The sequence below is a fragment of the Spermophilus citellus genome (assembly GCF_964194105.1).
Source record: "Spermophilus citellus genome assembly, chromosome: 11".
In the NCBI taxonomy this organism is placed as follows: domain Eukaryota; kingdom Metazoa; phylum Chordata; class Mammalia; order Rodentia; family Sciuridae; genus Spermophilus; species Spermophilus citellus.
The window spans coordinates 134874959-134902529 of NC_138192.1; the positions used below are offsets into that span (position 1 = coordinate 134874959).

General features: G+C 62.0%; 1 protein-coding gene across 12 annotated transcripts in view; it reads right to left on the bottom strand.

The window, feature by feature from the left end:
* HDAC4 (histone deacetylase 4) overlaps positions 1–27571 on the bottom strand; it is a 270249-nt gene that overhangs the window by 18407 nt on the left and 224271 nt on the right. For 11 of the 12 annotated variants that reach the window (XM_081260592.1, XM_081260596.1, XM_081260587.1 and 8 more), the window contains exons 12-21: positions 24570–24827; positions 22084–22270; positions 19288–19421; positions 15085–15205; positions 9823–9869; positions 6505–6612; positions 4559–4614; positions 3108–3195; positions 2651–2770; positions 1754–1851 (exon numbers count right to left, since the gene is read on the bottom strand). In XM_081260592.1, the coding sequence (XP_081116718.1) occupies positions 1754–1851; positions 2651–2770; positions 3108–3195; positions 4559–4614; positions 6505–6612; positions 9823–9869; positions 15085–15205; positions 19288–19421; positions 22084–22270; positions 24570–24827 (1217 nt within the window). The remainder of the gene's footprint in view (positions 1–1753; positions 1852–2650; positions 2771–3107; positions 3196–4558; positions 4615–6504; positions 6613–9822; positions 9870–15084; positions 15206–19287; positions 19422–22083; positions 22271–24569; positions 24828–27571) is intronic. The other variant, XM_081260591.1, reaches the window with a different exon arrangement.

The following is a 27571-nucleotide window of genomic DNA, read 5'->3' on the forward strand; positions in this document are numbered from 1 at the left end:
CAGTCCAGTGCCCAGGGAACCATAAATTGTAAACTTCAAAGTGCTATTTTACATCTAAATCAATAAAAAACGCTGAAACAATTTTCATTTTCAAAGAGGCCATTGAAGCTTCCAAGAGCTCTCTCCACCAGGTGCCATCACGCACACGCCTGGCGGGACACGGGGCAGACGTCAAGAGCACCTGGGGAGGAAGTGCATCTTCAGGGCGGGCCAGGTGTGGCCTGTACCCTTCCTTCCACCCCAGAGGCCTGCGCACAACTGAGAATCCCGCCAGGCGCCGCTGCTCTGGGAGGAAGAACCTGGGAGGCTTCTGGGAGGAAGAACCTGAGGCAGAGGGTCCCCAGGGCACTCAGCTGCTGGCAACGTGGCTCAGGTGGCCTGCCCACGTGGCTCAGGCAGCCTGCCCACATGGCTCAGGTGGCATGCCCACGTGGCCCAGCATGGGACATGTGACACCCAATTCACATGCTCAGCTCTCAGAGTGCAGATCTCAGGTGTCTCACCTGAGGTGGAGCAGGGTCAGCATTACACACTGCTAGCCAGGGGCAGGAGACACCACGTGCACAGGTGGGGCTGGAGGGAAGGCAGCGGATGGGCATTAGCGTGGGCTGCTGCTGTCTCTGCAGACCAGGCTGAGCCACCGACCTCCTCTGTGCCACCCACAGGTGACCAGGGGACTCGCACCAGCAGACCCAACCACCTTTCCCATGGGAACTGGAGCCAGGATCTGCTTCAGGGTGAGCATGGGACTGACCCAGGGTACCCAGAGCACAGGGTGGTCTGCATAGAAACTCTCACGGAGGTGTGGCTGTGCAGTCTCACCCAGACATGCACACTCCTGCACATGTCCTCACATCCCCAGATACATGTCACATAGGCATGTGCACACAGCCACGGACCTGTGTGGGGTAGACACGTGCACACACACGCCATGCAGAAACACACAGGCATGTGGACACCACCTGCAGGCAGGCACACACAGAGAGCTGTACACACACCCAGCCAGGCATCACGGGTAAGTCCTGCATACTGCCCTGTGTGCGCACAGCTCAGGGTAGGACGGCCCTGGAGCGGGGGAGTCGGTGAGACTATCTGGAAGCCACGCACCGACTGCCCCCTATAAGACTGAAGGTCTGCCAGGCCCAGCCAGACCAAAACCAAGGGCCCAGAACACACTGGGCTGTGACTGCTCACTCGTAGCCCACAGCACCAGGGGGGCAGAACCTGCCCTTGTAGAAGAGCCACTTGACACTGGTGAGGACGCCATACTGCCCGGCCCTCCACTCTTCTCCCAGGAGCTGCTTCAGTTTGTGACCTCGGGTGACAAAAGCCAACACTAGCCTGCCGCCAGGCTTGCCGACCAGAGGGCGGGCGGGGAGGTGGATGAGAGCAGGGTCTTGTCTCCTGACCTCTACACGTGGAGGAAAAGCCTTCACTTCATCTCACATCACGGCACAGGGGCGTGGAAGAGAACAGGCAACAGGGAGGTCTTTCCACTAGTGACCCCAGTACCCTCCCCCTCTGCAGGAAAGCCCTCACCTTTGTCCCCCTCCCTTTCTTACTATCAGGACTCAAATGCAGTCCTTTTATTTGGCACATGGGAAACTAGGAACAAGTAAGTGGACAGTCCCAGAGGTCACACTTGGGCACTTGAGCTGGTCCTGCAGGGTCCTACTCCTGCTCCTAAGCACTGGGTCTCTGTAACAGCTCTTCCATGCAGGCTGAGGGCTGCTGGGAAAACCCAGGGACTCACCTGAAGGCTGCCAGGTACTCTGTGTCTCCCATGGGGGGGTCGAGGCCACCCGTAAAAGCCATGTTGACATTAAAGCCCACGCCTGGCCCTGTGCCCACCTGTGGCCAGAAGGAAAGAAATCCACGTCACAGACCCTCCAGGAGAACACCTGCTGCAGGTGGCACTGGGCTGGGGCATGTCTTGGGGTCCCCACAGGGACAGCCTGTGTGTCCTGGGCCCTCAGGATGTCTCTGCGTGTGCAGAGCTGGCCCTGACACGCTGAGTCAGCGATGAAGCACTTTCCATGGAGCACTGTACGCCCCGGGGGCCCTGAAGCTGCAGGAACGGGAGCTGTTGCTGGCCTCTGGGCCAGGGAGGGGCCTGTTGGGCCCCACACAGGAACATTCCTGAGGTCCTGCTGCTCCGGTCCATGTGCAGCTCCTCAGGGCCTTTGGGTGGAGGACACCTGGGAAACGTCCCACCTCTTCTCAAGCAGGGACCTAGAGCGGGGCGCCTTCTGCTGACTCCAGGACCTCTGTCCAGTGCGAAGGCCAGCTCTGTGACCCAGCCTGCCACGTAGTACTGAGGGCACCAGGCCTGGGTGGGCTCCTGCGGGGGGGCACCCTGAGGACAGGGTTGGAGGGCTGGCTGACCCAGGGCAGGGCCTTCCTGGAGGAGGAGCCCCGGCCTCGCTCCCACAGTCCTGAGGACTTCCGCTTGCCCAGGCGGGGTCTCCTGTACTTCAGAGAGAGAGGCCTGGCACACACGTGTGGAGCCAGCCTGGGGTCTGCCTGGAACGATCATCTGGGCTTCAGCCATGGGGACCCTGCTCTGCCGCATGGGCAGGTGGCTGGCCTCCACCTGGCTGCACAGCCCCACACTTGCAGAGCCTCCCGGAAACCCCACCCCGCTGCTCACCTCATCAGGTGCCCCGCTGCCTGGGAAGAAGTTCCCATCGTCATAGCGGTGCAGGGACACATAGAGGACGCTAGGGTCACTGTAGAAAGCCTGCTGGGTCCCATTCCCGTGGTGCACGTCCTGAGAGAATGGAGAGCCAGCTCAGGGCAGGACAGGACCTGGAGCTTGGCCCTCACCGCCCAGCTCTTGCAGGCTTGAGCTCAAGGCTGGCAGATGGCCCCAACTGGGGCCAAGGCTCTTTTCTAGGCAGGGGGCAGCCCAGGACGCACCGCCCGCTGGCAGAGGCCATCAGGTGGACTCCTGACAGTGTGGAGCTCTCCTTTTCTAATCTCTGAGGCAGCTGCCACAAGGCAAAGCTCCCAAGTCCAAGAGCTGATGGAGGTGAAGACCCGCCCTCCCTAGCCCCGCCCGCCCAGCTCCGCAGCAAGCAAGCTCCTCCAGGGGCCGTGCCACTCACCCAGTCCACAATGAGGATCTTGCTCACACTCAGCCTCTGCTGCAGCAGCCTGGCCGCCACGGCCACGGAGTTGAAGTAGCAGAAGCCCCTGCAGAAGGTCAGCGGACAGCACTCACTCTCACCTGTGCCCAGCCTGCGGCAGAGCCCTCTTGTTCTGCGATTCTGAGAGCTCTGGAGAAGGCCCCAGACCAGCACCTGGGGACCTCACCTGAGCTGGTGTGGACCGAGAGACGCCAACACCACGAAGACACAGACCAGTTTCCTGCTTGGAGGCTCTGCGTACGAGGGTCTGCTGTACCTCCGTGGTGGGAGGCCCCTCACCCGCCTTGGCTCATCCTGGCCCCTGCATCTCACCTACACCCACTGAGCAGCTGCTCGGGCTCCCCTTCCACATCCCAGTGCCCATCACAGTGCTAGTGAGCTGGGAGCTGAAGGATCTTACTCAAGACCAAGAAGTAAGCGAAGGCAGCTCTAGCACAAGCCACCGTGTCTTGACCTCAGCTCTCAATCCCCACAGGACAGTCGCACGGCTGTCCTGAAGCCCAGTGAGGCACGAGCCCCCTTGACTCAGCTGGACTGCGATGGCCTCTGGTAACCAAGAACCCTGCTGCCTGGAACCCGACAGCTCAGGTTCACATCAGGGAAGTCACTTTGGAGAAGGGAGGCCACAGAAGGCGGGGGCCTCAGGCAGGCCGGCTCTGGGCTTCGACAACCACAAGGTTTTCCAGGTAAGGCCAGAGCTCCAGCCAGGGTTCCCTCCCGGAGGCCACCACCTCTTCTCTGCATGAGAAAGAGAGCCCCTGCCAGAGCACAGATCTGCCTGCCCCAGTCCCGCTGCGCCTCTGCTCCTCCCTGGCAAGCACTTCTGACTGGCCTGCAGGCCAGCTGCTGTCCTTCCCAAGCCCAACTCCAATGCCATATCTTCCTCCTTCTCCAGCAGGACCGGGCACTGTCCTGCTTCCGTGCAGAGGTGGCACTCCTCTGGGTGGGGACGGCCTCTGGCGTGAAGGCTCTCAGAGTCCATGCTGACCTTGCGGCTGCTGCTCTCCTCAACACTGTGGCGTTCACACTCAGACCCTTGTGTGTGTGTGAGTGGTCAGGATCCCTGAGCCCTGGGCTGGCCTTGGACACAACTTTCAGCTTGGCCTCCTTGGCACTCAACAATGGCAGCTCAGCTCAAGGTCCTGCGTGAGGCAGCCAGTGCACCCAAAGCACATGGCCAAAGGCCTCCAGAGACCTTGCTAGTCCTGCTTTCAAGGACCCTGCCCCTTTTCTTCTTTTATTTGACGCCTTTCCAGCATGCCCACCAGGGAGGCCAACAGGCTCCAACGTCCGCCTTCTTCAGCCGCCCTGTGGCTCTTGAGCTGCAAGGGCTACCATAGCCATGGAAGGGAGACCAAGAGCACCCAGCCACCCGTGGCCCTGCCCGCCCACCCACCATGCCCACTCACATGGGTGTGCTCTCCTCGGCGTGGTGTCCTGGGGGGCGGACCACAGCAAAGCCGTTCTGCAGATGGTGTCAGACCAGGGGGTGGGGGTTGGGGGGACGGCGAGAAAAGAGGAAAAGCCGTTTCAGATCCTCCGGAAAACCTGACAAGCACTCTCAGCAGACGCAGAGGGCCAGGGGCGCTCCCTGCCACCTGGTGGCCTGGCCTGGGCACAGCACTGGCTGGAGGCCTCCGAGGGAGTCTGGGCCATCTGCATGGAGGCCTGCTGCTTCTCGGGGCCTCTGGGGAAGCCAGGCGCCCAGATCAAGTCCAGGGCTTGCCTTGGCTTCCTACTGTCAGGGCTGCAGGTCAGACTTGCAGCACCTCAGTTGGGGTGCCCTTGGTGCTCACTGGTGGAGACCTGGATGTGGCTGAAAGGGAAGGGGCCCTGCCGAAATGGGCTGCCCCCGTTGGCCCTGACAGGCACGACTGGGGAGTGGGCAACCCCAGGAGAAGTGCTTCAGAGACCAGCACTGGCGTGGCTGCATGCCTCTCCTCATGCCATCTGCAAACCCCTCCTAGCCGCTATAATAAAAATGGCTCCAACGCGTGTCTCATCAGCAGCAGGAAGCCATGTGGTCAGCTCCATAATATTAAGGTCTCAAAAAGGGCCACCAACCAACAATTAATGACTGTGCTGGGGGTTGAGGAGCTGGCCAGCTCCGGAGACCAGGATCAGGACAGGAGAAGAGTGGCAGTGAGGCTACAAGGCAGACCCCAAGGTAGATCCTGCCCTCAGGCTCAATTCTGTAAAACCCATTTCCGTTCCTGTGCTGTGTGGTGGCTCTCAATGCTGCCCACGGCCCCTGGGCACAATCTGCTTTCCTGCTGTATGGACAGCTGGGGATGGTGCAGTGCACTGGGCAGGCTGCTCGAGCCTGACCAAGCCAGCAGCAGCAGGGAGCAGCATCAGCCCCTAGGCGTTCGCTGCCGCATGCTGCCAGGAGGGGGAGGCCGTTCCTCCCAAGAGCATCCTCAATGAAGCAGTAAAACTTATACATGGATTCAATCTCCGCACTGTGCACATGGCTTGCAGAACCTGGTGCAAAACCAGAAAGGCGTACAGGGCCCCCTGGGGGCAGCATGTGCTGACTACTGGGGAAGGCCATGTGCCACTGGTCTTGGGAGCTGAGCGAGCTCCTTGGCTCAGGGCACCCTCTTGCCTTGCAAGAAGGGCAGAAGCAGACTGCTGGAGCTCTGACTTGGGTAACCTAAGACAGGCTGTCCAGCACAGGGACACTGGGCGCCCTCCAAGGAGCAGCAGGCAGTGGCTGTCCGTGATAAGAACCCGAGCTTCTGAGTGAAAACAACTCGTTTTAAGACCTTGTCTGCACTGCAAGTGGGACAACTCTCCCCGCGCTCCAGGACTTCTTGGTGAGATGGGCCGTGAGGCCACAGTCTCAAAAAGGGAGCACTTCTGTGGCTACCAGGAGATAGGGATTTCACGGGTAAAGGTCTGCAGCCAGTCCCAGAGTGCTGGGCTTGTCCCAGCGCTGGAGGTGAGGCCCAGACGTGGTCTCCAGAGTTGCTGCCAGCTGCCTAGCACAGGCTGTCGAGCGCCTCTGCCTCTCCAGCTGCACACCCATGCCAGGCCATGATGCTCCCGTGCTTCAAGGTGTGGCCACAGACGGACACAAGACAGGAGTGCTTGATGCCACCGTCCACTATGCCAGATACTGCTGGTGCTTTAACACAGTATTTTAAAAGTTCCTCAGGTTTAATCTGTAATGTGACCGACAGGGCACGGCATGGAAATGAGCTCCTTAGTCCTCAGCACTCGTTAGAGCTTGAGGTTCCCAAGACTGATCTCTGAGAATCTCTGACCTGTGCATCTTCCCCAGTGTGGGAAGGGTCCACACTTTCTCTGGACCCGCCTTCTGTAGCCCAGCTCTGCCAGGGCCCCCACTAACCTTCAGCTCTCCAGTGGCCACCTTAAAGACCAGCTCCACCACGCAGCCCACGGCCAGACGAGCTGCCCCTGATGAGTGCACCTCATTCCATATGGTGTCACTATCCACCTGTGGAAACATGGTTACTGTCACCACCCCTGAGGCACTGTGCAGCCTCACATCTGCCCTTCATCAGAACAGACACAAGCCACACCTGGGCTGGTTTCCTTCTCAGACATGCCGAGACACACTAAGTAGAAAACGGAGAGTGACGGCCCAGAGTCCCACTGTGTGCCTGCCCTCTCTGAGGTGCCCTTCTCTCTACTACTCCCAGGCTCTGAGCTCAAGGATGTCAGGTTGTTGGGTCCCTGCCCTGAGCCCACCCCTGCCGCTATGACTACAGCTAAGAGGGCACACGACAATTAGCAAAATGAGGTTAAGAGGAATTAAGAGTCAGGTCTCCTCAAATTAGGGCTTTCCACACTGCATTTAACTGAAAGCTTTGACTAGTGGACTGGGGTGGCCCAGGAGGAGTGAGCATGAGCCCCAACCCCAGGGGACAGCTCGTCAGCCCTGCTAGCTGCTTCCACTCTGACCAGCGAACAGTGTGCACGGACTTACTTTGTTACCCTAGACGGTTATTTCTAAGGCCCACCTGACGTGAGACCCAGAAATCAGACACTGCTAGGTTTGCAGAGAAGTCTCTGTGGGCACCTGGCTGGGCCTGGGCCCCAAAGCAGCCATACCCTGGTATGTCCCTTGTGCACAAGGGGTTGCTGAGCAGCCACCCAGGGCCTGGGCCAGACATACGGGGACTCATGCCTTCCCTGGGTGGGGACTGGCCTGTGCCTTCACAAGCTCATATAACGTCACTCAAAGAGCCGTCTCAAGTTGACCCCTGATTACTCATTTTGGAACTCCAGAGCTGGCAGGAAACCTGTGCTTGTGCCGTCCTCATCCCCAGCCCAGGCCTGTGAGGCTTCTGCCCACCGCAGGGGCAAGAGGCCTCCTGATAGACACTGATCCCGCCATGGGGAGGGAGGGAGGGATCCTCCTCCGGGAGATCATGATGCTTCATCATCAAAGCAAGTCTGAAAACGTCTTCACAGGACTGAAGACATTCTTGAGTGTGTTTGGCCAGGACTGTCCTTTTCAAAGATGGAACCTCTAGGTTCTGAGTTTCCAGCTGTCAAAAGAGCACCTTCACCTTGTAGCCCCGTCCTGAAGACCGGCTGCTGTCTGCACGGGGCGCCGGCCCAGTTCGGTTCTGGAGGCTTCAGTGCAGCCGTCTCATTGGACCCAGGCAACAGCTGGGAGAGATGCCCCCAACCGCCCTGGGCCCCCCAGGGACAGCATTGTCCTGGGAAGGCCAGGCCTAGAGGCTGCCAAAGGAGCCAGATTACTCCCCTCCTGGATGCAAAGAGCCTGGCTTCAGGGCCAAGCCAAGGCAGGGGGTTGACGGGCAGCGGTTCTGCTGTGCGCTGTGGCTGCCCCTGTCCCCAGAGAACCTGCCGGGACCCTCCTGTGGCTTTGTCCTGCCGTGGCTGTCTGCCTGCTCAGGGCTGGTCACCAGGATGCCATCCCTGCCGCAGGCACTGCAGGAAGGGCCAACTGCACACCCTTCACAGCAGAGGTGGGAAAACAGGAGAAGGGAGCCACGAGATGGGACCAGATGAGCAGGGGTGGCCAGCTGGGGTGAGCTCACAGGTGGCAGGGGAGACCCCAAGTCCGTGCCACACTCGGGGGCAGGGGCTGGTCCTGGTGAGGCTCACAGGGAAACTCAAGGACACCACCTCCTTACTCACCTGAAACTGTAACAGTGAGGTGACTAAAGCAGTTGACAGCCTACATCTAAAGAGGTCGAGACACGACACGGCTGGGCTCCGGAGGCCCACTGCACAGCTCAGTGCTCCCTGCGGCTGCTCTCAGGAAGCGTGCCTCCTCTTGTTGCTGCGCCACTCTGGCAGAAGGGCCAACCCCTCCCCCACTGGCTCTGGGGTCTGCTTTGCTTCTCCTGACACCCAGGGGCCTGGCTGTGGCTCTGGAAAAGGACACTGAGGCATGGGAGAGCTGTGGCTGCAGCTTGATCCAGTGAGTCCACCCAAGCTGGGTGGCCACCATGCGCCCTCCAGCCTGCCTTCCTGCTGCATGGCGGACGGCAGAGAAGACCTGAAGATACCCACGGGCCGCGCTTTCCGCTGCTCGTGGACAGGCTCCACCTGCAGCTGCTGCACCCACATGTGAGGTGCAGCTCTGGTCCCACGCTGCACCCGGTCAGGTCTAGCACCAGGGCGGCCTGAGTGGGCATTTAGTTTTCTTTTGCAAACCATAAGTCCTACCTCGGTTAGGCCTGCTGGCTGTGGGGCAGTGCAGCTCCAAATCTTTTCAAGTCTGGCCAAAAACCCAGCTGAGTTAAGAGACCAAAGCCTATTTACAACTAAAAGCCCTCGGGGCTCGGCTGGGATGACACGGGTCACCTTTCCTGACAGGGTAGTTTTCAAAGCAGCAACTTTGGCAGACTCAGGAGAACGCAGTCTTGTTGCATTTCTACAACAGAATGCAGACCTGGACTGTCCCCCTGCCGTCTGTGGTCACGCTGCCAACTCAGCAGGAAGAGCTTCTGCTGCCCACCTGCTCCTGCCACCTGGCCTCTGTGACCCTTCGCAATGGTCCTCAATGCCACAGGTCACTGATGGGACAGGAGGCTCGGCCTCGCCTGCAACACAGTGCTCCAGGTGTTGCCCCAGCCCTGCCACCAACAGGCCAGAACTGGGGACCTCGTTCAGCAAGGACTGGAGGCCAGTCCACTCGAGCAGAGAGAAGGTCTCTGTCACTGTGTGCCTCTGCCTCTTCTCCCGAGGGTCCAGTGGAGACATCTGCCCATAGGAAGAGGCCAGCACAGTGCAGCCAGCTGCCTCCCAAATACCACGTGCCTATGGGGCCACTGCTCAGGGGCTCTGGGCAGAATGAGCATGCTCTGCCCCTGGGCTTCTCTGCCACCTGAGTGGACACACAGATCCTCTGTGATCTCAGAGCCGGCTGCGGTGGATGCAGAGGACAAGACACAGCCTGCATGTGGGTTCCAGTTCTCAGAGCCAGCGCCCAGCAGGGCCCAGGCCATGTGCGCCGGATGCCCATCCCCAGGGAAAGATGCCCTACTCCTGCGATCTCACAGCAGGGCCTGGGAAGCCGTATCTGGGCACCTGGCCTAGAGGCCCTGCTTATGGAAAACACCTGGCAGCAATTTCCCACTCAGAGCAAAGCAAGGCAGTGATTTCTGTGACCGCTAGGACTCTAAGAACAAACAGGACATTACTCACACATTAAAGAAGTACTTACCCCCACGCCGCCACAGGGGAGCCTGACAAACACAGAGGTCAGCGAGCCTGCGGGGAGAGGGAAAGGGTCAGGAGGCCAACAGCACCTCGGCAGGCCTGGACGGCGCTGGCCCCGGGGGCAATGCTCCCCGCTGAGCAGAGCCTGTCCAGAGGGAGCAGAGCTGCTGTGCTGGCAGGAGCCCTCCTCTCAGGGCCGGCGGGCGGGAGCCCTGGGTTCACTGCCTCTACAGCAAGCTCCACATCCCAGATGCCGATGCTGGGTCCTGGGCAAGGCCCCTTTCAGCTGCCGACACCAGCGCTGTGTTCTGGCTCACAGGCCCCAGCTGGTCTCCCCGATGTGCAGGTGGGGAGAGGCCTGGGGTCCAACGCCCACAGGAGGACTTTCAGACACCAAGGACCCTGGGAGGGGAGCAAGGCACCTGCACCACCCCTCACAGCTTGGATCAGACACCTGCTGGGAAACCTCCACCCTCACACAGAACCCCAGGGCCCGCAGCACTCACAACTCCCAGCCCCATAAAGAAGGCACTCTAGGAGGGGAGGTGTCTTTTTCCTCTGTGATCTCAGAGCTGGCTGAGTGCAGGCCAGCCTAAAGCCTGCCTGTCACAACGGCAGAGACTGCCCCAGGAGGGACAGAGCCCAGGCTCCAAAGTGGCCCTCGTCCTTTAGGAACTGGGCAGGGAGGGCTCTGAATGCTGCCCTGGCTCCCAGAAAGTGGCCTGCCACCCCAGCTGCTGCCTGGTCCCCTCTGCTCCTTGTTCTCCATGCCCCAATCCTTCCCTGGCCAGGTCTGCATGGTCGCTTCTTACAAGCCCCAGCGAGCCTGGGGTCCAGACTTGCTCTAGCAAGCAGGTCCCTTGGCCCAGAGTACAGCCCCATTCCCAACTCCCGCCCTGCCTGACCCTGAGCACCAGCTCAGGGCAGCGGGGGCACATCACAGGGCTCAGAAGCCCAGGTCCCCCAGGAAAAGTACACAGCTTCTGCTGCGGACCACTCAGGACGCAGAGAAGCCTGGGGTCACTGAGGCCTGGCCCAACTCCTGCCTGCAAGGCCTACAGCCCAGGGGCTTGGTAAGTGAGAGCAGGTCTTGGGGTGCTGGGAGAAGCCCCTGTGATGGCGGCAAGGCCCAAGGAACAGCTGGCAAAGAAAGGTAGGTCAGGAGACCTGGACCCTGACCATGCTGCAGACACCCCCAGCCAGGCTGAGGAAGGCCTGGTGCACCGGGTCTGCACTCGGCAGAAGCCCCGGAGTCTGCAACAGGGCTGGGCTGGGCTGGACACGATGCTGCTGTCTGTGCTCCAAGGCTGGGAGCCTGCTACCCAGCAGCAGGAAAGGCCAGGAGGGCAGCAGGGGCGCATCACAGGGCTCAGAGGCCCAGGCCCCACAAGAAAGGTCCATATGGTGCTCACGTGTGGGATACACTGGCCAGCAGAGGAGGGGCTGGCTGAGACCCTGCTGTGATCCCACAGAGGCAGGCAGCCCTTTTGTGGGAGTGCCCAGCATGTTGTGGAGGGGGACGGCCGTGTCGACAGGTGCTGGCCTGTGCAACTGGCTCCCGCTCCTGCCTGGGCCACATAGGTACTGAGCCACCAGGCCAGTAGCATGTACCAGGCTGGCTCCAGGCTCTCCCTGGCTGCTCTCTGCCCTCAATCTCATGCCCACTCAGGCAACAGCCTGTGGCCTCCCCTTCCTGCCATCTAAAAAGAAGGGGACCTGGACTGCTTGGAGTCCTACCTGGGCCGGCTTCTCAGCCCCTCCCTGTCCTCCTGCTTTGGCTGGCTGCATGCCCACTGCCTGGATCTGGAGCTCCCAGGCTGGGCAGTCATAGGGGACACAGGGTGCTCAACAGCAACACCACATGCCCTCGGGGAGTCACATGGCCACCCCTGCCCCGTGGCAGCACTCAAGGCAGGCACCACAGAGCATGGCAGCAGCAGGCGGATCGCCCCAGAGGCTGGCCACCAGGACAGCCAGAGCGGCCTCTCAGTGCAGGCAGGTCCCTTCCAGAGGTGTGGGGCAGAAGGAAGTAGGAACAGGTAGGCAAGGGTGGCCTGGGCAGGAGCAGGCCTGGGCCACACCCCTAACACCCTGCTTGCTGCTCACTGTCCTGCAGCATCACCTGGTATCCAGCTTCATGGAGGGAAGGCACAGTGGCTGGCATCAAGAGGACGCTCCTATAGAGAGCAGGAAATGGCCCTGGGGCCGGGGCCTTCCTCAGTCCCATCATGGCCTAGCAACAGCAGGGCTGTGGAAGGGAAGGTGTTCCCTGGGCAGACTTCACAAGGAAGGCCGAAAGGGGCTGTCACATCCCAGGACACAGGGCCGCCGTGGGTGGGTGGTGGGCAGGGCATGCTCTACAGGGAGCTGACCCAGGACAGTCCAGGGCCTTGGAGTGTCCACCATTAAGGGCCTGTTCTGGTGCCAAGCCTACCGTCAGCTCTAGCTTCCTGCAGCTTGGAGCCAGGCACCTGGGCTGGATGTGAGCCTCTGGCCTGAAGGCCGCCTGGGGCATCAAGGACTATCATCTCCTGTCCACCTGCAGCAGACTGGCTGGCGCTTCCAAGGGAAGGATTGGGGGGGGGGGGGACCTTGGTGAGCACCATGCAGCCGCCCCTGGGCTAGGCGCCCCTTGAGGCAATGCCAACTCATGCCACCATAAGACGAACCCTGGGCTTCCAGGCCAGCGAGGGGCCCACAGAGGGCACGGCACCGTGGCAGTGAGGAAGACGGGGCCTTTTGCACACGGCTTACAATCTGTGGACCCTACGGAGAGGCAGGGCGCCCTGATCAGGACAACGGCCTGGGTGGGGAGACGGTGGGGCACTGGCCCTGTCGCGCCCAGCGCCTGCCTCCTGCGAAGGCGACAGGCCACACTGCACGCTCGGCCAGCAGAAGGATCACCAAGCACGCTGCAATGGCCGTCACGGGACGTGGAGCACCTGACGCTCAAGAGGAGCCAGGGGACCAGAGGAGGGGAGCACCAGGCCCCCCGTCAGCAGGGGAGCGGACTGTGGGCCCTGGCACACGGGCGCCTCTCCACGCCCTGACACACACACCGCACGGCTTCTCTCCGGTTCTGAGGGCCAGTCTTGAAACTGGCTGGAGGACCTAGGCCACCCACCTTCCCCCTGACTTGGAGGCCTTCCTCTGCCCCAAGCGCCCTTTGTAGTGGGTCAGGCCACAGTGGGCTCTCTAAAGATGGACAGCCACGGTGCACAGTGGACGGGCAGGATCTGCTGCTCTGAGGGGGTGCAGCAGTGCCCACCATCAGGGGCGACCACCCAGCTGATGTGTCCCCACCTTGAGGCCGTCAGCGACTCCCGAAGCCTGTTGGGGCGGCACGGGTGACTTGAGGCACAGGTACCCTCACACTGGACTCGCAGGCAGCCTCTGCAGCACGCTGACAGCCACATGGCATGGGGCTGGGGAATCGCCAGGGCAGGCTCTCTGTCCTGCTGCTCAGCTCCCAGACTCCTGCCCCTGCCCCCGCTGCCCGCAAGTCCCTCTCTGGTTCCTGCACGTGCTCTGCTCACAGGGCCCCTCTTGGCCTTGGCTCTGTTGCTAGGCCTTCCAGGAGCCGCCCGTCCCCAGGAGCCTTTGATCTGAACTTGGATCCAGCTGCTTGGGCACAGCTGTCCAGAGCAATGTCACACTCTCTGCCCTACCCTCTCCTGAGACCAGGACGAAGGCCTGGACACCTGACCATCCCCTCAGGCACTGAGCACAGAGGGCTATCCTTTGAGGGCCCTCCTTGCTGGAAAGTCTGCATCATGAGACTCGGTGACTGGAAGCCAGTGCAGTGTCCCCATCAGCCCACCCCTACCCTGCTTCTGGCCAATGGTCTCCACAAGGGAGGGGCCGGGGGCAGGTGGGTGCCCAGATGGGGAGCCTTGCCATGCTCTTTCTGCAGCTGCAGCAGCTGCCCAGGACCATAGAGCTGGGGTCCTGGCACAGGGAACCGAGGCCTGCACCTGCCCAGCCCCTGACCTACATCCCTCTCTGCTCCCTTTTATGCAGTCCTAGGTCTCTGTGGTCACCTCCCTGAGCTGCTGGGGTCTACAGAGCAAGCAGGGTTGCACTGGCTCAGGAGTCTATGCTGTTGACTGCTAAGGCAGGCAGGACCATGCCCCCTGTCCCACTGGAGGTCTGCTCTGGGTCCCACCTCCCAGGTCCTGCCACTGCCAGCCCCTCTCCTGCTTCCCCAGAGTGTATGGCTGTACCTGGGGCCGAAAGCAGCATGCCTGGTCCCCTGAGGCTGGGGTCCAGGGTGTCCCCACAGGACCCTGGCTCCACACTCCCACAGGCAAGGGCTTCCCTGCAGCTCTGCTACAAAAGATGCCCTTGGGGAGCAGGTGAGGGGGGACTGGACACACGAGATGAACGGGTCAGTGAACTAAGGAGCAGGAGGAGAGGGGGCGGGTCAGGACAGGGAGGGGGGAGTGCCCCGGTCTGGCCTGCGCAGCACGGGCCTGGTACAGAGCAGGCCTCTGATGCCCTCCACTAGACACGCAGGAAGCAAGCCCAGCACGGCGGGCCTGCTATCCCTGTGACCCCATGGCTAGTGCCCAGAGCAGGGCTGGGGCAGCTCTTCTCCTAGGGCAAAGGCTGGGATGCTGGGGAAGAAGCCAACGGCCAGTGGTTGCACTGGTCCAAGGTGGTCAGAGACTAGGGAAGAAATGACCCAGAAAAGAAGGGGCCTGAGGAGCCCTGGCCTGGGCCTGTGGCCAGGTGGCCTGCAGAGGTCTGCGCCCAGGGAGCCTGTGGGCCCCGACTCTAGGTCTGTGCCCAGGGAGCCCATGGACCCTGTCCTCAGGTCTGCGATCTGTATCTGGGCAGCCTGCAGGGCCAGGTGCCATCTATTCAAGGAGCTTAGCCAGGGGCCAGGGTTTCCCTGCACCCACTCAGGAGGGGCTGCCTGCTCAGGGCCAGCAAACAAGAGCCTCCTGCCCAGCAGCCAAGGCTCAGCTGCCAGGCTTCCAAGGGGTGAGCCAAACAGAACGAGGGCTGGGGAGCGTGCGGGAGCCTCAGCACTCCTGAGTGGCCTCTGGCACGCAGACCCTTCTGCACCGGCCGTCCCTGACCCGAGGACTGAAGGCATGATTCTCCTGCAGGCCCCTTGCCTTGTGGCCGGGCACAGGCCTGCAGGGAAGCACCCATGCAGTTGGTGACTCCCAGGGCCACCCTGGCTGCAGGAGCCAAGGGCTGGAGACACCCCACGGGGTGAGGTCAACCTGGTAGGGAGGTAAGGAAGGTCTGGAAATACCTAGAAGTTTCTTACTGTCCAGCTTCTGCCTGTTGAGAGGGTTTGTACCGTACAGGAGGGCATGGGCCTCGGAGTGCACCGTCTGCAGCTCCTCCAGAGTGGCCTTCCGGCCGCGGACGCACTGTAGAGACAAGGTGAGAGGTGGCTCACAACTGTGCAGGTGCTGCTTCAGCTTGGCAGCACTGTCGCCCCAAGGGAAGCTTAGCTGGCCACAAGAGCGAGGACAGGACCACTGGGTGGTTATAAAACAAAGAGCGAGTATCAACCAACACTACCCCAAACACTGTAGAGGGCTTACACTTGAATTAGGGCTTTGGAAACACTGAACAAGATAACTCCAGCCTTCAACAGGTCACCCTTTGTCGTCACGCTGTGCTGACCCCTGCTTCTTCAAGCAGGACTCAACACCAAAGACCATGTGAGTTGCCTGGCGAAATCACACTCAAGGGGAACTGGAGTCCCCACTCCCCTGGGCATGGCGGGGCACACAGGCTGGCATCCCGGAGGGTCTGCACCTGCCTCAGGTGGTGATCTGAGAGCCCTGCACCTTGGTTTAGGACCCCTCCAGTGCAGACGCAGGGCTGTGTTCAGATTCCGCCCAGGGGATGAGCAGGGCACTGCGCCCTGGTCCAGCTTGGCACTCAGCCTTGAGAAGGGCGGGGCTGCCGACCCTAGAGGAAGCCAGCTCTCCTGTGGAAACGCGTCTGGAGGGCCAGGCCACACAGGGACACACCTGGGCTGCGGTGGTGCCACCTCTGCTTTCTCGGGGTGGGAGCAGGGTCTGGACCACGGGCCTGGCCAGCACTGGGCCTTCCACAGGCCTTGGTGCCCAAGCTGAGGGAGCCCCGGCAGGGCTGCCCCGGGCCACCAGGAGTGCCTGCACTCGGGCCTTCCCCGCAGTGGGGGCTCGTCCGTGCGGGTGCGGAAGGAAGAGGACGAGTGGGCAGAGCTCAACCCTGCTCTCGAGAGGGACAACCAGAGCCAGCGGTCCCACCTGGAAGTCTGCCTAGGGACCCCCTTCTCACGGTGGACAGTCACTCCAGGGTCGGGGAAGAGGAGAGGCAGTGCATCCCGGTGATGGGAACGAGTCCCTGACCACCACAGTCCAGCCGCTCCAGGCACAGTGGAGGACGTGCCCTGCAGGGGCCCTGAGGGTGGCTGCCATTTGCTAGCCACTTCTCCCACCTTGTGGTGATCTGGGGACACAGGCACGGACAGCGCCACATTCTGTCTGGACAGACGACGTCTGGGGGCCATGTTTTGAGAGGCTCATGGGGTACAGGAGTCCTGGTCTTGTTGTCAGGAGGAGGCAGGCCGTGGCCACACACTGTGAGGCAAGTAGGGCAAGGCCACAGGCCTCCCTACAGTGGATAAGATCTGAATTGCAGCAAGAGGGACTTTCAGTTAGACTAAGGGAGTGGCTTTTAAACTACAGTGAAGAGGAAGAGGCAGAGCACCTGCCCTCCAACTCTCTGGCAGAGGAGGAAGACACCAAACCCAGCAAACAGGGGCTCTGGGAGCTCAGGACCACGAACTGTGCAGGCGAGCTTCCCAGCACTGAGGGGCTGAGCTGCCCCTTAACTGGGAAGCGTGTCCCTGTTGGCTCCCGGGCAACCAGGAAGCTCCCTGTGGCAGCAAGACCACAGGTCTCAGGCTGGACGGCAGCGGCAGCAGCAGCAGCTAGTGCTGGTCTGTGCTCTGCCTTCCTTCCAGCCTTCCTGCCAGCTGGGCCTACATGGCTGACTCTCAGGGCAGCCGCCGGGCAGCAGCCGCCGGGCAGCAGCCCCTGCGGCCCAGCCAGCACCCGGAAGGCCCAGAGGCCCAGCATGGTTTCGCACCTCGGGAACTCCTGGGAGGACCTAACTGTCCATGCAGCACACGGCTGCTGGTGTGGGGAGGAGGCTGGCCTCCTGGAGGCTCACCCTGTTTCCCTCTCCACTTGGGCCCACAGGCCACCCCTCCACACACCTGCACTCACTCACCTGCACTTCCCTCCACCTCCACACACCTGCACTCCACTCACCTGCACTCACACACCTGCACTTCCCTCCACCTCCACACACCTGCACTCCACTCACCTGCACTCACACACCTGCACTTCCCTCCACCTCCACACACCTGCACTCACACACCTGCACTTCCCTCAACCTTCACACACCTGTATCACACAGCTGCACTCACACCTGCACTTCCCTCCACCTCCACACAATTGCACTTCCCTCCACCTCCACACACCTGCACTGACTCACCTGCACTCACACACCTGCACTCCACACACCTGCACTTCCCTCAACCTCCACTCACCTGTACTTCCCTCCACCTCCACACACCTGCACTCACACACCTGCACTTCCCTCGACCTCCACACAGATGAAAGGGGAGGTCTGGGTCCTGCTTGATCCAGGGGTCTTATTTTCTCACTTCCCATTGGGTTTGGCAGAGGACCTCCATTGGGTTCCCATTGGGTTTTGGCAGAGGACCTCCTCTGAGCCCCCTGGCCTAGTGGTCCTGTCTCCCAGGAGAGATGCTGAAGGGAGCAGGATGAGAGGGTGGGCAGGGGGAATCTGGAAACTTCAGGGGGCCCTGGGGGCCCTGGAAGGGAGGTCCCCAGCTCCAGCTGGTGAGGAAGGGGTCTCCCCAGCCATCTATTGGGCTCTGCTGCCCCCCAGTGGGCAGCTGTCTGCCAGACCTAGGAAGCCGCGCCCACAGCCTCACCCTGCAGGCTCCTCGGTCTCCATCCCAGAGGACTGCACACCCTCCCTGACCAAGCTGGGCGTCACCAGTGAAGGTGGTGAAGGACACAGGCAGCGTGGGCCACAGACTGGGAGGCCGGCAGCCGTGAGGGGCTGTGCCTCCACACTGCGGAAGTGCCTGTTCATCCCGGGGGCCTTGGCCGGGGCCCAGGTGGGCACCTGGGTGGCCTGGGGTGGGGCAGATGTGGTGGCCTTCTAGTCTGGTGGGATTCTTGGTCCGGGCAGGTCCCTACCCGGTGTGCCCTCCAGGACAAGCCTGGGAGGTGGCCACTGCCGCTTGTCACCCAGATGGGGAAGGCGGGCTGTGGGAGCTTCTCTCAGTGCCTGGACTGCAGCAGGGCCTGTCACACAACTGTCCCCCAGGGGCTCAGACCTCCACACACCTGCACTCACACACCTGGCCCTGGGTGAAGGGCACCAGCTAGGTCTGTTCATGGAAATGCTGCTGTCAGCCCCTGGGAAGACCCAGGAGGACCAGGGAACCTCACTGGGCTGGGCCCTCCTGCCTGGGAACAGGCTCCCTGAGGTGTGGGCGAAGGCTGGCCATCAGGGAGGCCGGCCAGGGAGGTGTGCAGCGGAGCCTCCCCAAAGCAGTGGGGTCATGTGGCACTCCCCCTCCGAGGAAGCACCCCCAGCCGTGAAGAATCTCCGTGTTAAGGAGGAGGACGTGATGCAAAGCCAGCCAGCCTGAGCTGTGACGTCCAGTTCCCCACAGCCTCAGATCCTGCCCTCCCCATAGAGGCCAGGAGCAGCGGTGAGCAGGATGGCAAGGGCTTCTTCTAGGAAGTGACCAGGAGGAGGACAGCAGGAGCTCTGGGAGGTCAGCAGAGCCGTGGCTGTGCCAGAAGGGGGTGCCCTTGCAGCAGGGAAGGGGCAGGTGTGGGCGGCAGCCCTGGCAGTGCGCTGGTGTGGAGGGTCTCTGCCCAGAGCCACGTGTGGGAGCCTGGGCCCCAGGGTGAGGTGGGCCCGGGGGAAAGTGATCAGGTCATGGGCTCCACCTTCCACAGGGCTGAAGGCTCAGGTCTTATCCAAGGGTGGGCTATTAGAAAGCAAGGCCACCCACACATGTGGCTCCTTCCACAGGCCACCATTTCTCCACTGTGTTGTGTCACAACCTGGGGATCCTCACCAGAGGCTGGCACCAGGCTGTGTGGACTTTCTAGCCACCAGAATCATAAGCTAGACAAACCTCTTTTCTTTATAAATTACCCAACCTCAGGGTTTCTGCTATAGCACCTGAAAGTGCAGGGACAGCTTCTCAGCAGAAGGGCCGTGCTCACACAGTGCAGAGGGTGACCCTGGGAAAGGCTGGCAGTGCTGCTCTCAACCCCTCCCCTGGGTACTACAACCAGATTCCACCTGCTGGGGGCCTGTGGGCTGAGCGAGAACATGACAATGGAGACCGTGAATGGCGGCAGTGGGCCCCACCGGAGTGGCCCGGCCACGTTACCTCACACTTGCCGCGGAGGCCCGTCTCCTGCAGGCGGGACCAGATGCTCTGGATCCTCCCCGCATGCTCAGGGTGGCTGTTGGTGTTCCCACAGGCACACTGGTGTTTCAGCATCAGGGTGTCGTACACGAGGCCTGGAGGAGGACACAGGCAGCCGAGGTCAGTGGTGTGGCCATAGCTGGGCCAGCACCTGCCAGGAGGTGGCCCAGGCGGCCCCACAGCCCTGCTAGGGAGAGGAGAAAGACACCCTGAGAAAAAGAGCAAGTCCAACCCGACCCCTTGACCCACCAGGCTCAGAGGACATGGGTGAGGCAGAGGCGAGGCCGCACGGGTGGGCTGGCCCTGCTCTGGCTCCTGGCACTGCCCAAGGCCCCGGTGGGGAGGGCAGCAGCATGGGGCAGCTAGGGAGAAAAATGTGAGCAGGTGGCTGGCCCCGGGGAGCCGCCCCACACCCTGGGTGCCACCTGCATCCCACAGGACTGTGCCAGCTTCCAGCACAGGAGGTCTTGTCCCTTTAAGGTCCAAGTCCACCTGGTCATGGACTGACCTCGTGCGGAGCAGCCCTGATAGCTGGCACTGTCCCAGGGGCCCAAGGGTCAGGGTGGTCCCATATGGAGGGCTGCCGTCAGAGACCTCCAGAGGAGCGGGGACATGCCTGAGGACGCACAGACCCACACCGGGCTGCCCACAGCATATGCAAACGAGCCAGTGGAGCTCAGAAACCTGCTGACCGCAGGACAGAGTCCAGCGCTGACGGGCTTGGGCTGCAGTGATGGGGGACACTCCTGAGGGAAGCCCCGCTGACCTCGGGACACCGTGGGCAGCCTCATCCACACACCAGAGCTGCCATGACGGACGCCACCCTGTCAAGGTCAGGCCCACTGCAGTGGCAGGTGGCCCCTCTGCCACCAGGCCCTGTCCCTAGAGGAGCTCTGTCCCTGGTGACTGCTGGCAGGAGGGCTGCACTGCTGGTCCTGCTTGGGGCTCCCAGGCTGGTGGTTCTTAGGTTGTGATCAAGGGACAGCCAGGATGAGTGGAAGACGCCCTTGCAGAGCTCACGGTGGGGCCATCTGCTGGCTACGGTGTGCGTGCCCAGTGGGTGGGCTCTTCTAGAGCCTGATGCTGGAGGGTCTCTGTCTCTGCTCCCGGGAACAAAGGCAGCGTCGCCAGCCATGGTGAGCTGAGGCCCGAGGTGGCCCCGTGGCTGCGGGGCCTTGCTGGACGCCTGGTGCTGTGTCGGCTCTCCCACCTTCCTGCTCAGCCTCTGTGAGCTGGGCTAACGGAGCCAGCCCCCGCACCTGAGGGATTCTGGGTGCTCTACCAGAGCCGAGTGCTGAAGATGTGACTTTTTGTTAAAAAAAGCACAGCAGGATGGGTACAGGGTCATAGGGACCCAGAGGCTCAGTGTGTGGGCAGGAGGGCGAGGTGCAGGTCCGAGCCAGGTAGATGGCCACTGCAGGACAAACACGCTACACTCAGCAGGTCTCAGTGATGAGCTCACGCTTGCTGACGCGTCCCCACAGGCTGAGCCGCGGCGGACCCCACTGCTGCTTCACAGTCAAACCCAGCAGGGTGCAAGCTGAGGAGCAGCAGGCCAGGTGACCACGATGTGTGAAGAACGCGCAGAAGCACTGTGTGGGCCCGGGAGGCCGCCCAGGGTGCCGGCACCAAGAGGCGCGGCAAGCCTGTCCTCCTGCAGTCAGCTTCCCTAGGCGTCGACCTGTCTGCCCGCTACACAGACGTGAACCTCCAGGGCTGACCGGGGTTGTGCCAGGGCTGCCGCCAGGCCAGGTGGGGCAGGCTTCCTGCGACCTCGGGCACACTGTGCTTTGATGAACGTGTACCCACGGATCAACCCCAAAGTGACAACCCTGAAGCCAGGACAGGGCCTGAACACATGGAGCACCGAAGCCCCTGCCTGCCAGCGCAGGGCACAGCCACTGCCAGTGGCCACGGGCTGTGGGGAGGGGCGCCCCGTCGGGCCCGCTCTTCTGAGAATCGGTGTGCTTCCGTCAATGGCCAGTGACCCGTGCAGCCCGGCTGGTGTGGACCGCCGCAGTTGTCTCTGCCTTTCCTTGTTTCTGGGCGATCACTACGAGGTTTTCTCTGAATGTGACCAATGTCCTTCTAAGAGAAGACCTCAGCTGTGTCTGTGGGGTGCAGGGAAGCGAGCTCTCGGGGACGTGAGGACGCTGGGACCGTCACTGTCTCTACACCTGTCTTCCTGGCACCCCACGGGGTGGAGCACCGAGGCCGAGCACCGTGGCCACCCTGGCCACTCCGCTGTGGGGAGCCAGTGCTGCTCCCCTCTAGGGCTGGCGCAGGGTGCCAGCCAGGGAGCAGCCTTCACCTGGCTCTAGGCCCTGCGTCCACTGCTGTGCTCCTGCTCCTGCGCCTTTCAGAAAGAAGCAAAGCTACCTGCCTTCCCACAGGAGGGGACAGGTGCAGTGAGGAACAGGCAGGGTGAGGGACAGCGGCGAGGAGACTCGGGCCCCGGAGCTTGCTGGGCTCCTCTCCAGCACAGCTGTACAGTAGGTCAGTGGGGCCTGCAGGCCTGTGTCGGGGACATCAGCTTGGTTCAGCAAGTGGGTAAGTGAGAAAGACCAAGTCCACTCTCTCGCTGACCCAGGACGGGCCACGGGGGCATGCAGGTGGGGACTGCCGTCCCTGGACAGCCCACTGAACAGCACTGGTGTGGCTGCAGGCTGTGTGGCCTGAGCCCCCACAGTGGCCCTCCTGGAGCTCTGGCTGCAGCAGCTTCCCACCCACCTCAGCAGGGCCCCGCCTGCGTCTTACCTGTGGTGAACCTTGGCTTGGTGGGGGGCTCCTGGACAGACACAGGGAAGGTGGCGGACGCTGGGGAGGACTGTGCTCGGGACAGAGGCCTGTGGCCGCTGAATGACACTGGGACGCCGGCAGCCTCCATGGACGCCTGGTAGCTCCTCAGTTGGTGGATGCGCTGCTGCTCCAGCAGGAGGGCTTGCTGCAGGGAGGGACAGCAGTCTGCGCCGCTGGCACACCCCTCCCACACGGGGCCCAAGGGTCACACCCAGGCTGTGAACAGATGGGCCAGGCCCCACCCCGGGTCAGCCAGCCACAGACGGCCACCTTCCTGTGCTTGTGGCCATGCCAAGTGAGGTCAGGGTGCAGAATGCAGGTGTGGTCTGCCTCGAGCACCGGGCCTCCTGGCAGGAAGACAGACGTGGACAGGGAGTCCAGCACAAGCCCATCTCCTCCTCGTGGTGAGCCCCCAGTGAGGGGACACGGGGGCTTCTCTGAGGAGGTCCTGAGTCACAAGGAGCAGCAGGGGTCACCCTCCATGCTGAGGGCTCAGCCCCATATGGGGTGAGGTACACTGACCTTGCCTGGGGACCCCTGGAGGCTCACAGTGGCCAGGCTGCGGTGAGGCCAGCAAGCACAGACTGCTGCCCTCATCAAGTTCCCCTGGTCTTGTCTGGACCAAGAGTTTCTAATCTGGATGCCAAACTTGGGCCAGAAAGTGATCACAGACACAGAGGGCAGCTTCATTCCTCCACTAGCTCCCCGTCCCGGGCCTCTGACCGCCCCGTGTCCCCCTCTAGAAAGGGAGGAACTGCGGTGGGAAGAGGAACATTCACTCGCAGTTCAGGGGCCAGGGAGGACAGAGCCAGGAGGGTGTGGACACGCCTGGGTCCCCCAAGGGACACGGGTCCCCATCAGGACCGAGCCTGCCCAGCCTCCCGAGGCCTCCTGCCACAGCCACAGGCCACAGTGGGGAAGAAGCAGGATGTCTCCACCCACTCCGGCTCACCCTGCCCATGTTCTGCCGGATGTGATGAAGAGACCACAGGGCCACGGAGCACCAGGTCCACATGCTGGAGAACCTGGGCCCAGCCCCTGGTTTCTGCCCAAGAAGTGGGGTCAAGGTCAAGGGCAGAGGAAATCCAGGTGCTACAGACCTGGCTCCCTGGCCATAGCAGGCTAGGCCTGACTTAGTGACCCACCGTTGCTCCTGAGGTGTGACATGGCTACTGGGGACAGGTCCAGTGCTCTATCCTATGCATACCTCTGCAAGCTGTTCTGGGCCTCACCACGCTCCCCCTGGGGAGTTCTGCTCTCCAGAGTGGACAGGAAAGAGCCCCTGGGAGGGTCTCATGCTGGACAGCTAGCCAGGCCCTCCTCCCAAGTGCATGCCCATCACCACCTCACATACCAGCTGAGGCCGTGCGTGTGCGGCACCCAACCTGGCATCTGCATGACAGAATCCTGAGTCTCAGTCACAGTAAACCTTCCTTGAGAACTTCTGGGCCCCACCAGAAACAGGGTGGGAGGGAAGGGCCACCCAAGGGCTGGTGGGCCAGGGGTCGGCAGCTCTCGCCACCTGAGCTTCTGTTGCTGCTGTCACCATTAGTTCTACTGGACTTTGCAGGAACTGGAGAAGGTCACCTCTGGCCCCAAAGGACAGGAGCACCACCAGGCCAGCTGCCAGGTCAGCAAGCATGGCTACTCGGGACAGAGTCTTGGAATCCAGGCTCGGGCCCTGGGGAGCCGGGAGCAAGGCTGCAGCCCACTTTCTGCATCTCCAGTGACAGCCGAGAGAGCAGGGCCCAGGTGGTGGGCTGGGCAGGGGAGCACTGGCCACCTGCTGGAGCTGTCATGGCTAGGCAGTGTCACGGAATCGAGCCAGAAGGCTGGGGGCCAGCCAGTGGCCCCAGTGCCCCAGAAGCAGTACCCAGGCACTGGCCCGGCTGCTGGAACGCACGGCCCACAGCACTGCTCAGATCCACTGGCTCAGCCCTGCTCCTCAGGAGGGAGCGACCTTCCCGGAGGTCGTCTGGCTTCTGACCTGGCTTCTGACCACCAGCCGACTATCCTAAGTACGCTCTTGCCTTGGCCACTTTGTTTTTCACTGGGACTTCACACATCATTCACTGGATTTCTTCATCTCTTAGGAGTCTGGGCCTGTGAATCAGTGCCCCACCTCTCACTGGCTCAGGACAGCCCATCAGAGTGCTTTTCTACAAAGCTGGACACCAGCATCTCTCTCCTTGGCCCCCAAGTTCCCAGCTGCTGCCCCGATCCTGCCCACCTTCTTAACTGACTCAGTCTGGGGTTATTTAAATCTCACCAGTGAGTGCCTGGCTTCTACGGACCTGAAGAGAACCAGCTCTAGGGAACGGGCTGTTCGCTGAGAACAGGTACATGAATGTGGGTGCCTACAGTTCATACAGGACAGACTCCAGGCCAAGGTGGTTGGCAAGTGGCTGCCCAGTGACCGCCTGCCCGCTGCCCTGCCCTGGCACCTGTCTGAAGAGCAGCTCCTGCTCAGTGGGTGGGCGCTGGCCTGGCTCCGCCTCCCGTGTGGGGTCCGCCTCTTCCTCGTCGCTCTCGATAGGCTCCTGCTTCACCTGCACACCGGCCAGCGTGTGCGCCTCCTTCTGCCCTGGGAGCCGGTCCAGATAGGGCTCATCCAGCAGGGCCTGATGCTCCCGGAGCTCCTCCTCCGTCTCCTCGGGGTGGCTCTCTGGCTGCCGTGGCGGCTCGCTGGGCTTGGGGATGATCTGCAACGCAGAGGAACCAGCTCAGACTCAGAGGTCCTGGGCTGGAGAAGGCTCCTCCCAAGGCAGCACTTCGGGAGTGCACCAAGGCCACAGGCACCACGACCCGGACCTGGGGCTAGCCGGGCTGCCCAGCACAGGCCCAGCCAGGCTACGCGGCCGGAGACAGATGGCACCTGGTGCTTAGAAGCCTCTGGGAGCAGGCACATGGGCTTGAAGAAGTCGCAGATGTGGGGAGAGGCCAGCGCCAGCTGCAGACACAGCTGTCCAGAGAAACACAGCCCCTCCTGCAGCGGGGGACCCAGTGTGACGCAGCACCGAGCTGGCAGGAGGCTGGGGACAGGGGCAGAGGAGGCACTGGCACTGCTGGCTCTTGGGGAAGGGGCCTGATGAGAAGGTGTTCTGGGGAAATGACAGACTGGTTCCTAAATCCCCACGCCCACACTTGAAGCTCCCCAGACCCAGGACCTGTGAGAAGGGGTGCTGTGACTGGGAGGGGTGCCTGTACAGCCCTAGGCCCATGCTGAGGGAGCCTTGCCGTGTGGACAGGGCTCTGCCCTCTGACTGCTCTGTAAGGAACCTGGGGCTGCCGGGATCTGGCACTTTCTAAATCACAGAGTGTGCATGCTTCTAAGAGTCCTTCCGTACTTCTGCTGAATTTGTGCCCCGTACTCTATGGAATGGGCTAGGTGGAAGCTCAGGCTTCAGTTCTACTTGCCAGTTTCGGGGATGGTCACTGCACAGACACACAAGAATCCTGGTGACTGTCACCCTCTACATCCCTCCCGTGCCTGCTGCAGGGCGACCAGGATTTCAGACCAAGTGTGGGCTTGTTTACAAAGGAGCAGGCTGCAGAAGCCCGGCAGTGCGGATGCTGCACACAGCCGACCTCTGACACCAAGGCAACGTGAACAGGGCTGGGCCTGGCATGGAGTAGGTCAGCCTGGTGCCAGCAGAAGGTGAGCCACCGCGTGGAAGCAACAGAAGTGGCTGGCACATTAAAGACCAGCTGGAAAGCCAGTCACCGAGGCAGAGTGCAGTGGGAGTGTGGGTACAGTGTGCTGGTCAGAGTGCAGACTCCTGCAAAAGGCAAGCTCACAGGGGCCCGAGGCACGGCACTGCTGACCCACACCTCACAGCCAGGTCCTGCGCACCCTCACCGCAGGTGTGCCAGTGACTACGCCATACCAGCTCGACTGTGGATCAAGCACACGGCGTCGGCAGACCCTCCAGTCACCCCTCAATCAAGCAGGAGCAGCCTGCTTCCAACAAACAAGGGGATGCCTCAGCCCAGCTCGACAGCCCTCCACGGCTTCAAATAGCCACTTTCCAACATCCATCTCACCTGAAGGTTCCACATTTCCCTGCACACCCCACACCCCGGAACCCTGGCTGTACGGGTTAGGAGGAAAGGAGCCTGGTGGGTGCCACCCTGGCCTCTACTGCCTCACGGGACCGAAGTGCTCCTGCATCTTGCCCCCCACCAGCCTGGGGCCTGGGAATGAGGGGAAGCAGTCTTTATGGGAGGCTCAGGAGCTGGGGCAGGAGAGCAGGGGACCCAGGGAGCCCCTGAGAGTGGCCAGAGTGGCTGGTGTGGGAGTCCAGGCAGGAGAGGGAGGCACCAAGGAGGGAAAGGGACAGGCAGGGTGGGTCTGGGAGAGCCCAAGCCTTCGGGAAATGGACGGAAGGCAGGGTGTAGAGCAGGTGGCCTCAGGGCAGAGAATGAAGGGACAAAGGCCCAGACTGCAGGGCTGATGACAGGGGGTGGGCCTGGACCCCAGGGCTCAAGAGGAGGCCTATAGAAACGCCAGCTAGCCCTGGTGGGAGGCCAAGAAGGGTAGGTACAGCCTGGCCGTGGAGACTGGTGCGAGCCTGGGGCCCAGGAGAGGGCCTTGCGAGGAAGGGGGTCTGAGTCTGGCAGGTGGATGGGGTCTGCAGCTCAGCACAGGGGAGCGCAGGAGGGGATCGTGGACAGATGAGCCAGAAGCTCCAGACATGAGCCAGCCTGAGGAAGGGCCTGGCGACCAGAGCTGAGGGACAGGGCAGGAGGGCCTAGGGGACCAGAGCTGAGGGGCAAGGCAGGAGGGCCTGGGGGACCAGAGCTGAGGGACAGGGCAGGAGGGCTGGAAACCCCACTTGAACGTCTGCACACAGGGCAGAGGCCTCCAGGAGAGGAGCCCGGTGCGGCAAAGGCTTCCTGGGGCCTCTTTGCCTGCTCCCTGGTGCACAGCTCACATCTCCGGGGCAGAGAGGCTCCTGGGGGGCCGCAGCCCTGCAGGCTCAGCTGCCTGCATCAGAGCCCCATCCATGAGGCAGAGCCAGGCTCGCTGGGCGCTGACACAGGGCTGGCGAGGCAGGCCGCAGCTGGACTCTCCTGCTCCTCTGAAATTCAGCTCCCTTCTCCTAGGCGTGCTGTGGCTGGGCCTCGCCACAGACCGGCTTCAGGAGGAGAAGCCGGCCACGGGCTAGGAGAAGCCAGTCGTGGCAGCGGCAATCACCACATGCCAGGCCCTCATGTCCAGAGGACTCTGGGACACAGCTGAGCAAGAACAAGACACCTCCATATTTGGAACAATAAATTTTTAAGAAGCCAGACTGGAGTTCAGGGCCAAAGCCACACAGGCAAATATGCCAATATTTAAACAGCTGGACACACTGATGAGTGGACCAATTAGACGTGTCCATGCTCTCACCCTGGAAGCTGTGAAGCCTGTGTGGGTGGGAACCCACCACCTCCGAGCACAGTC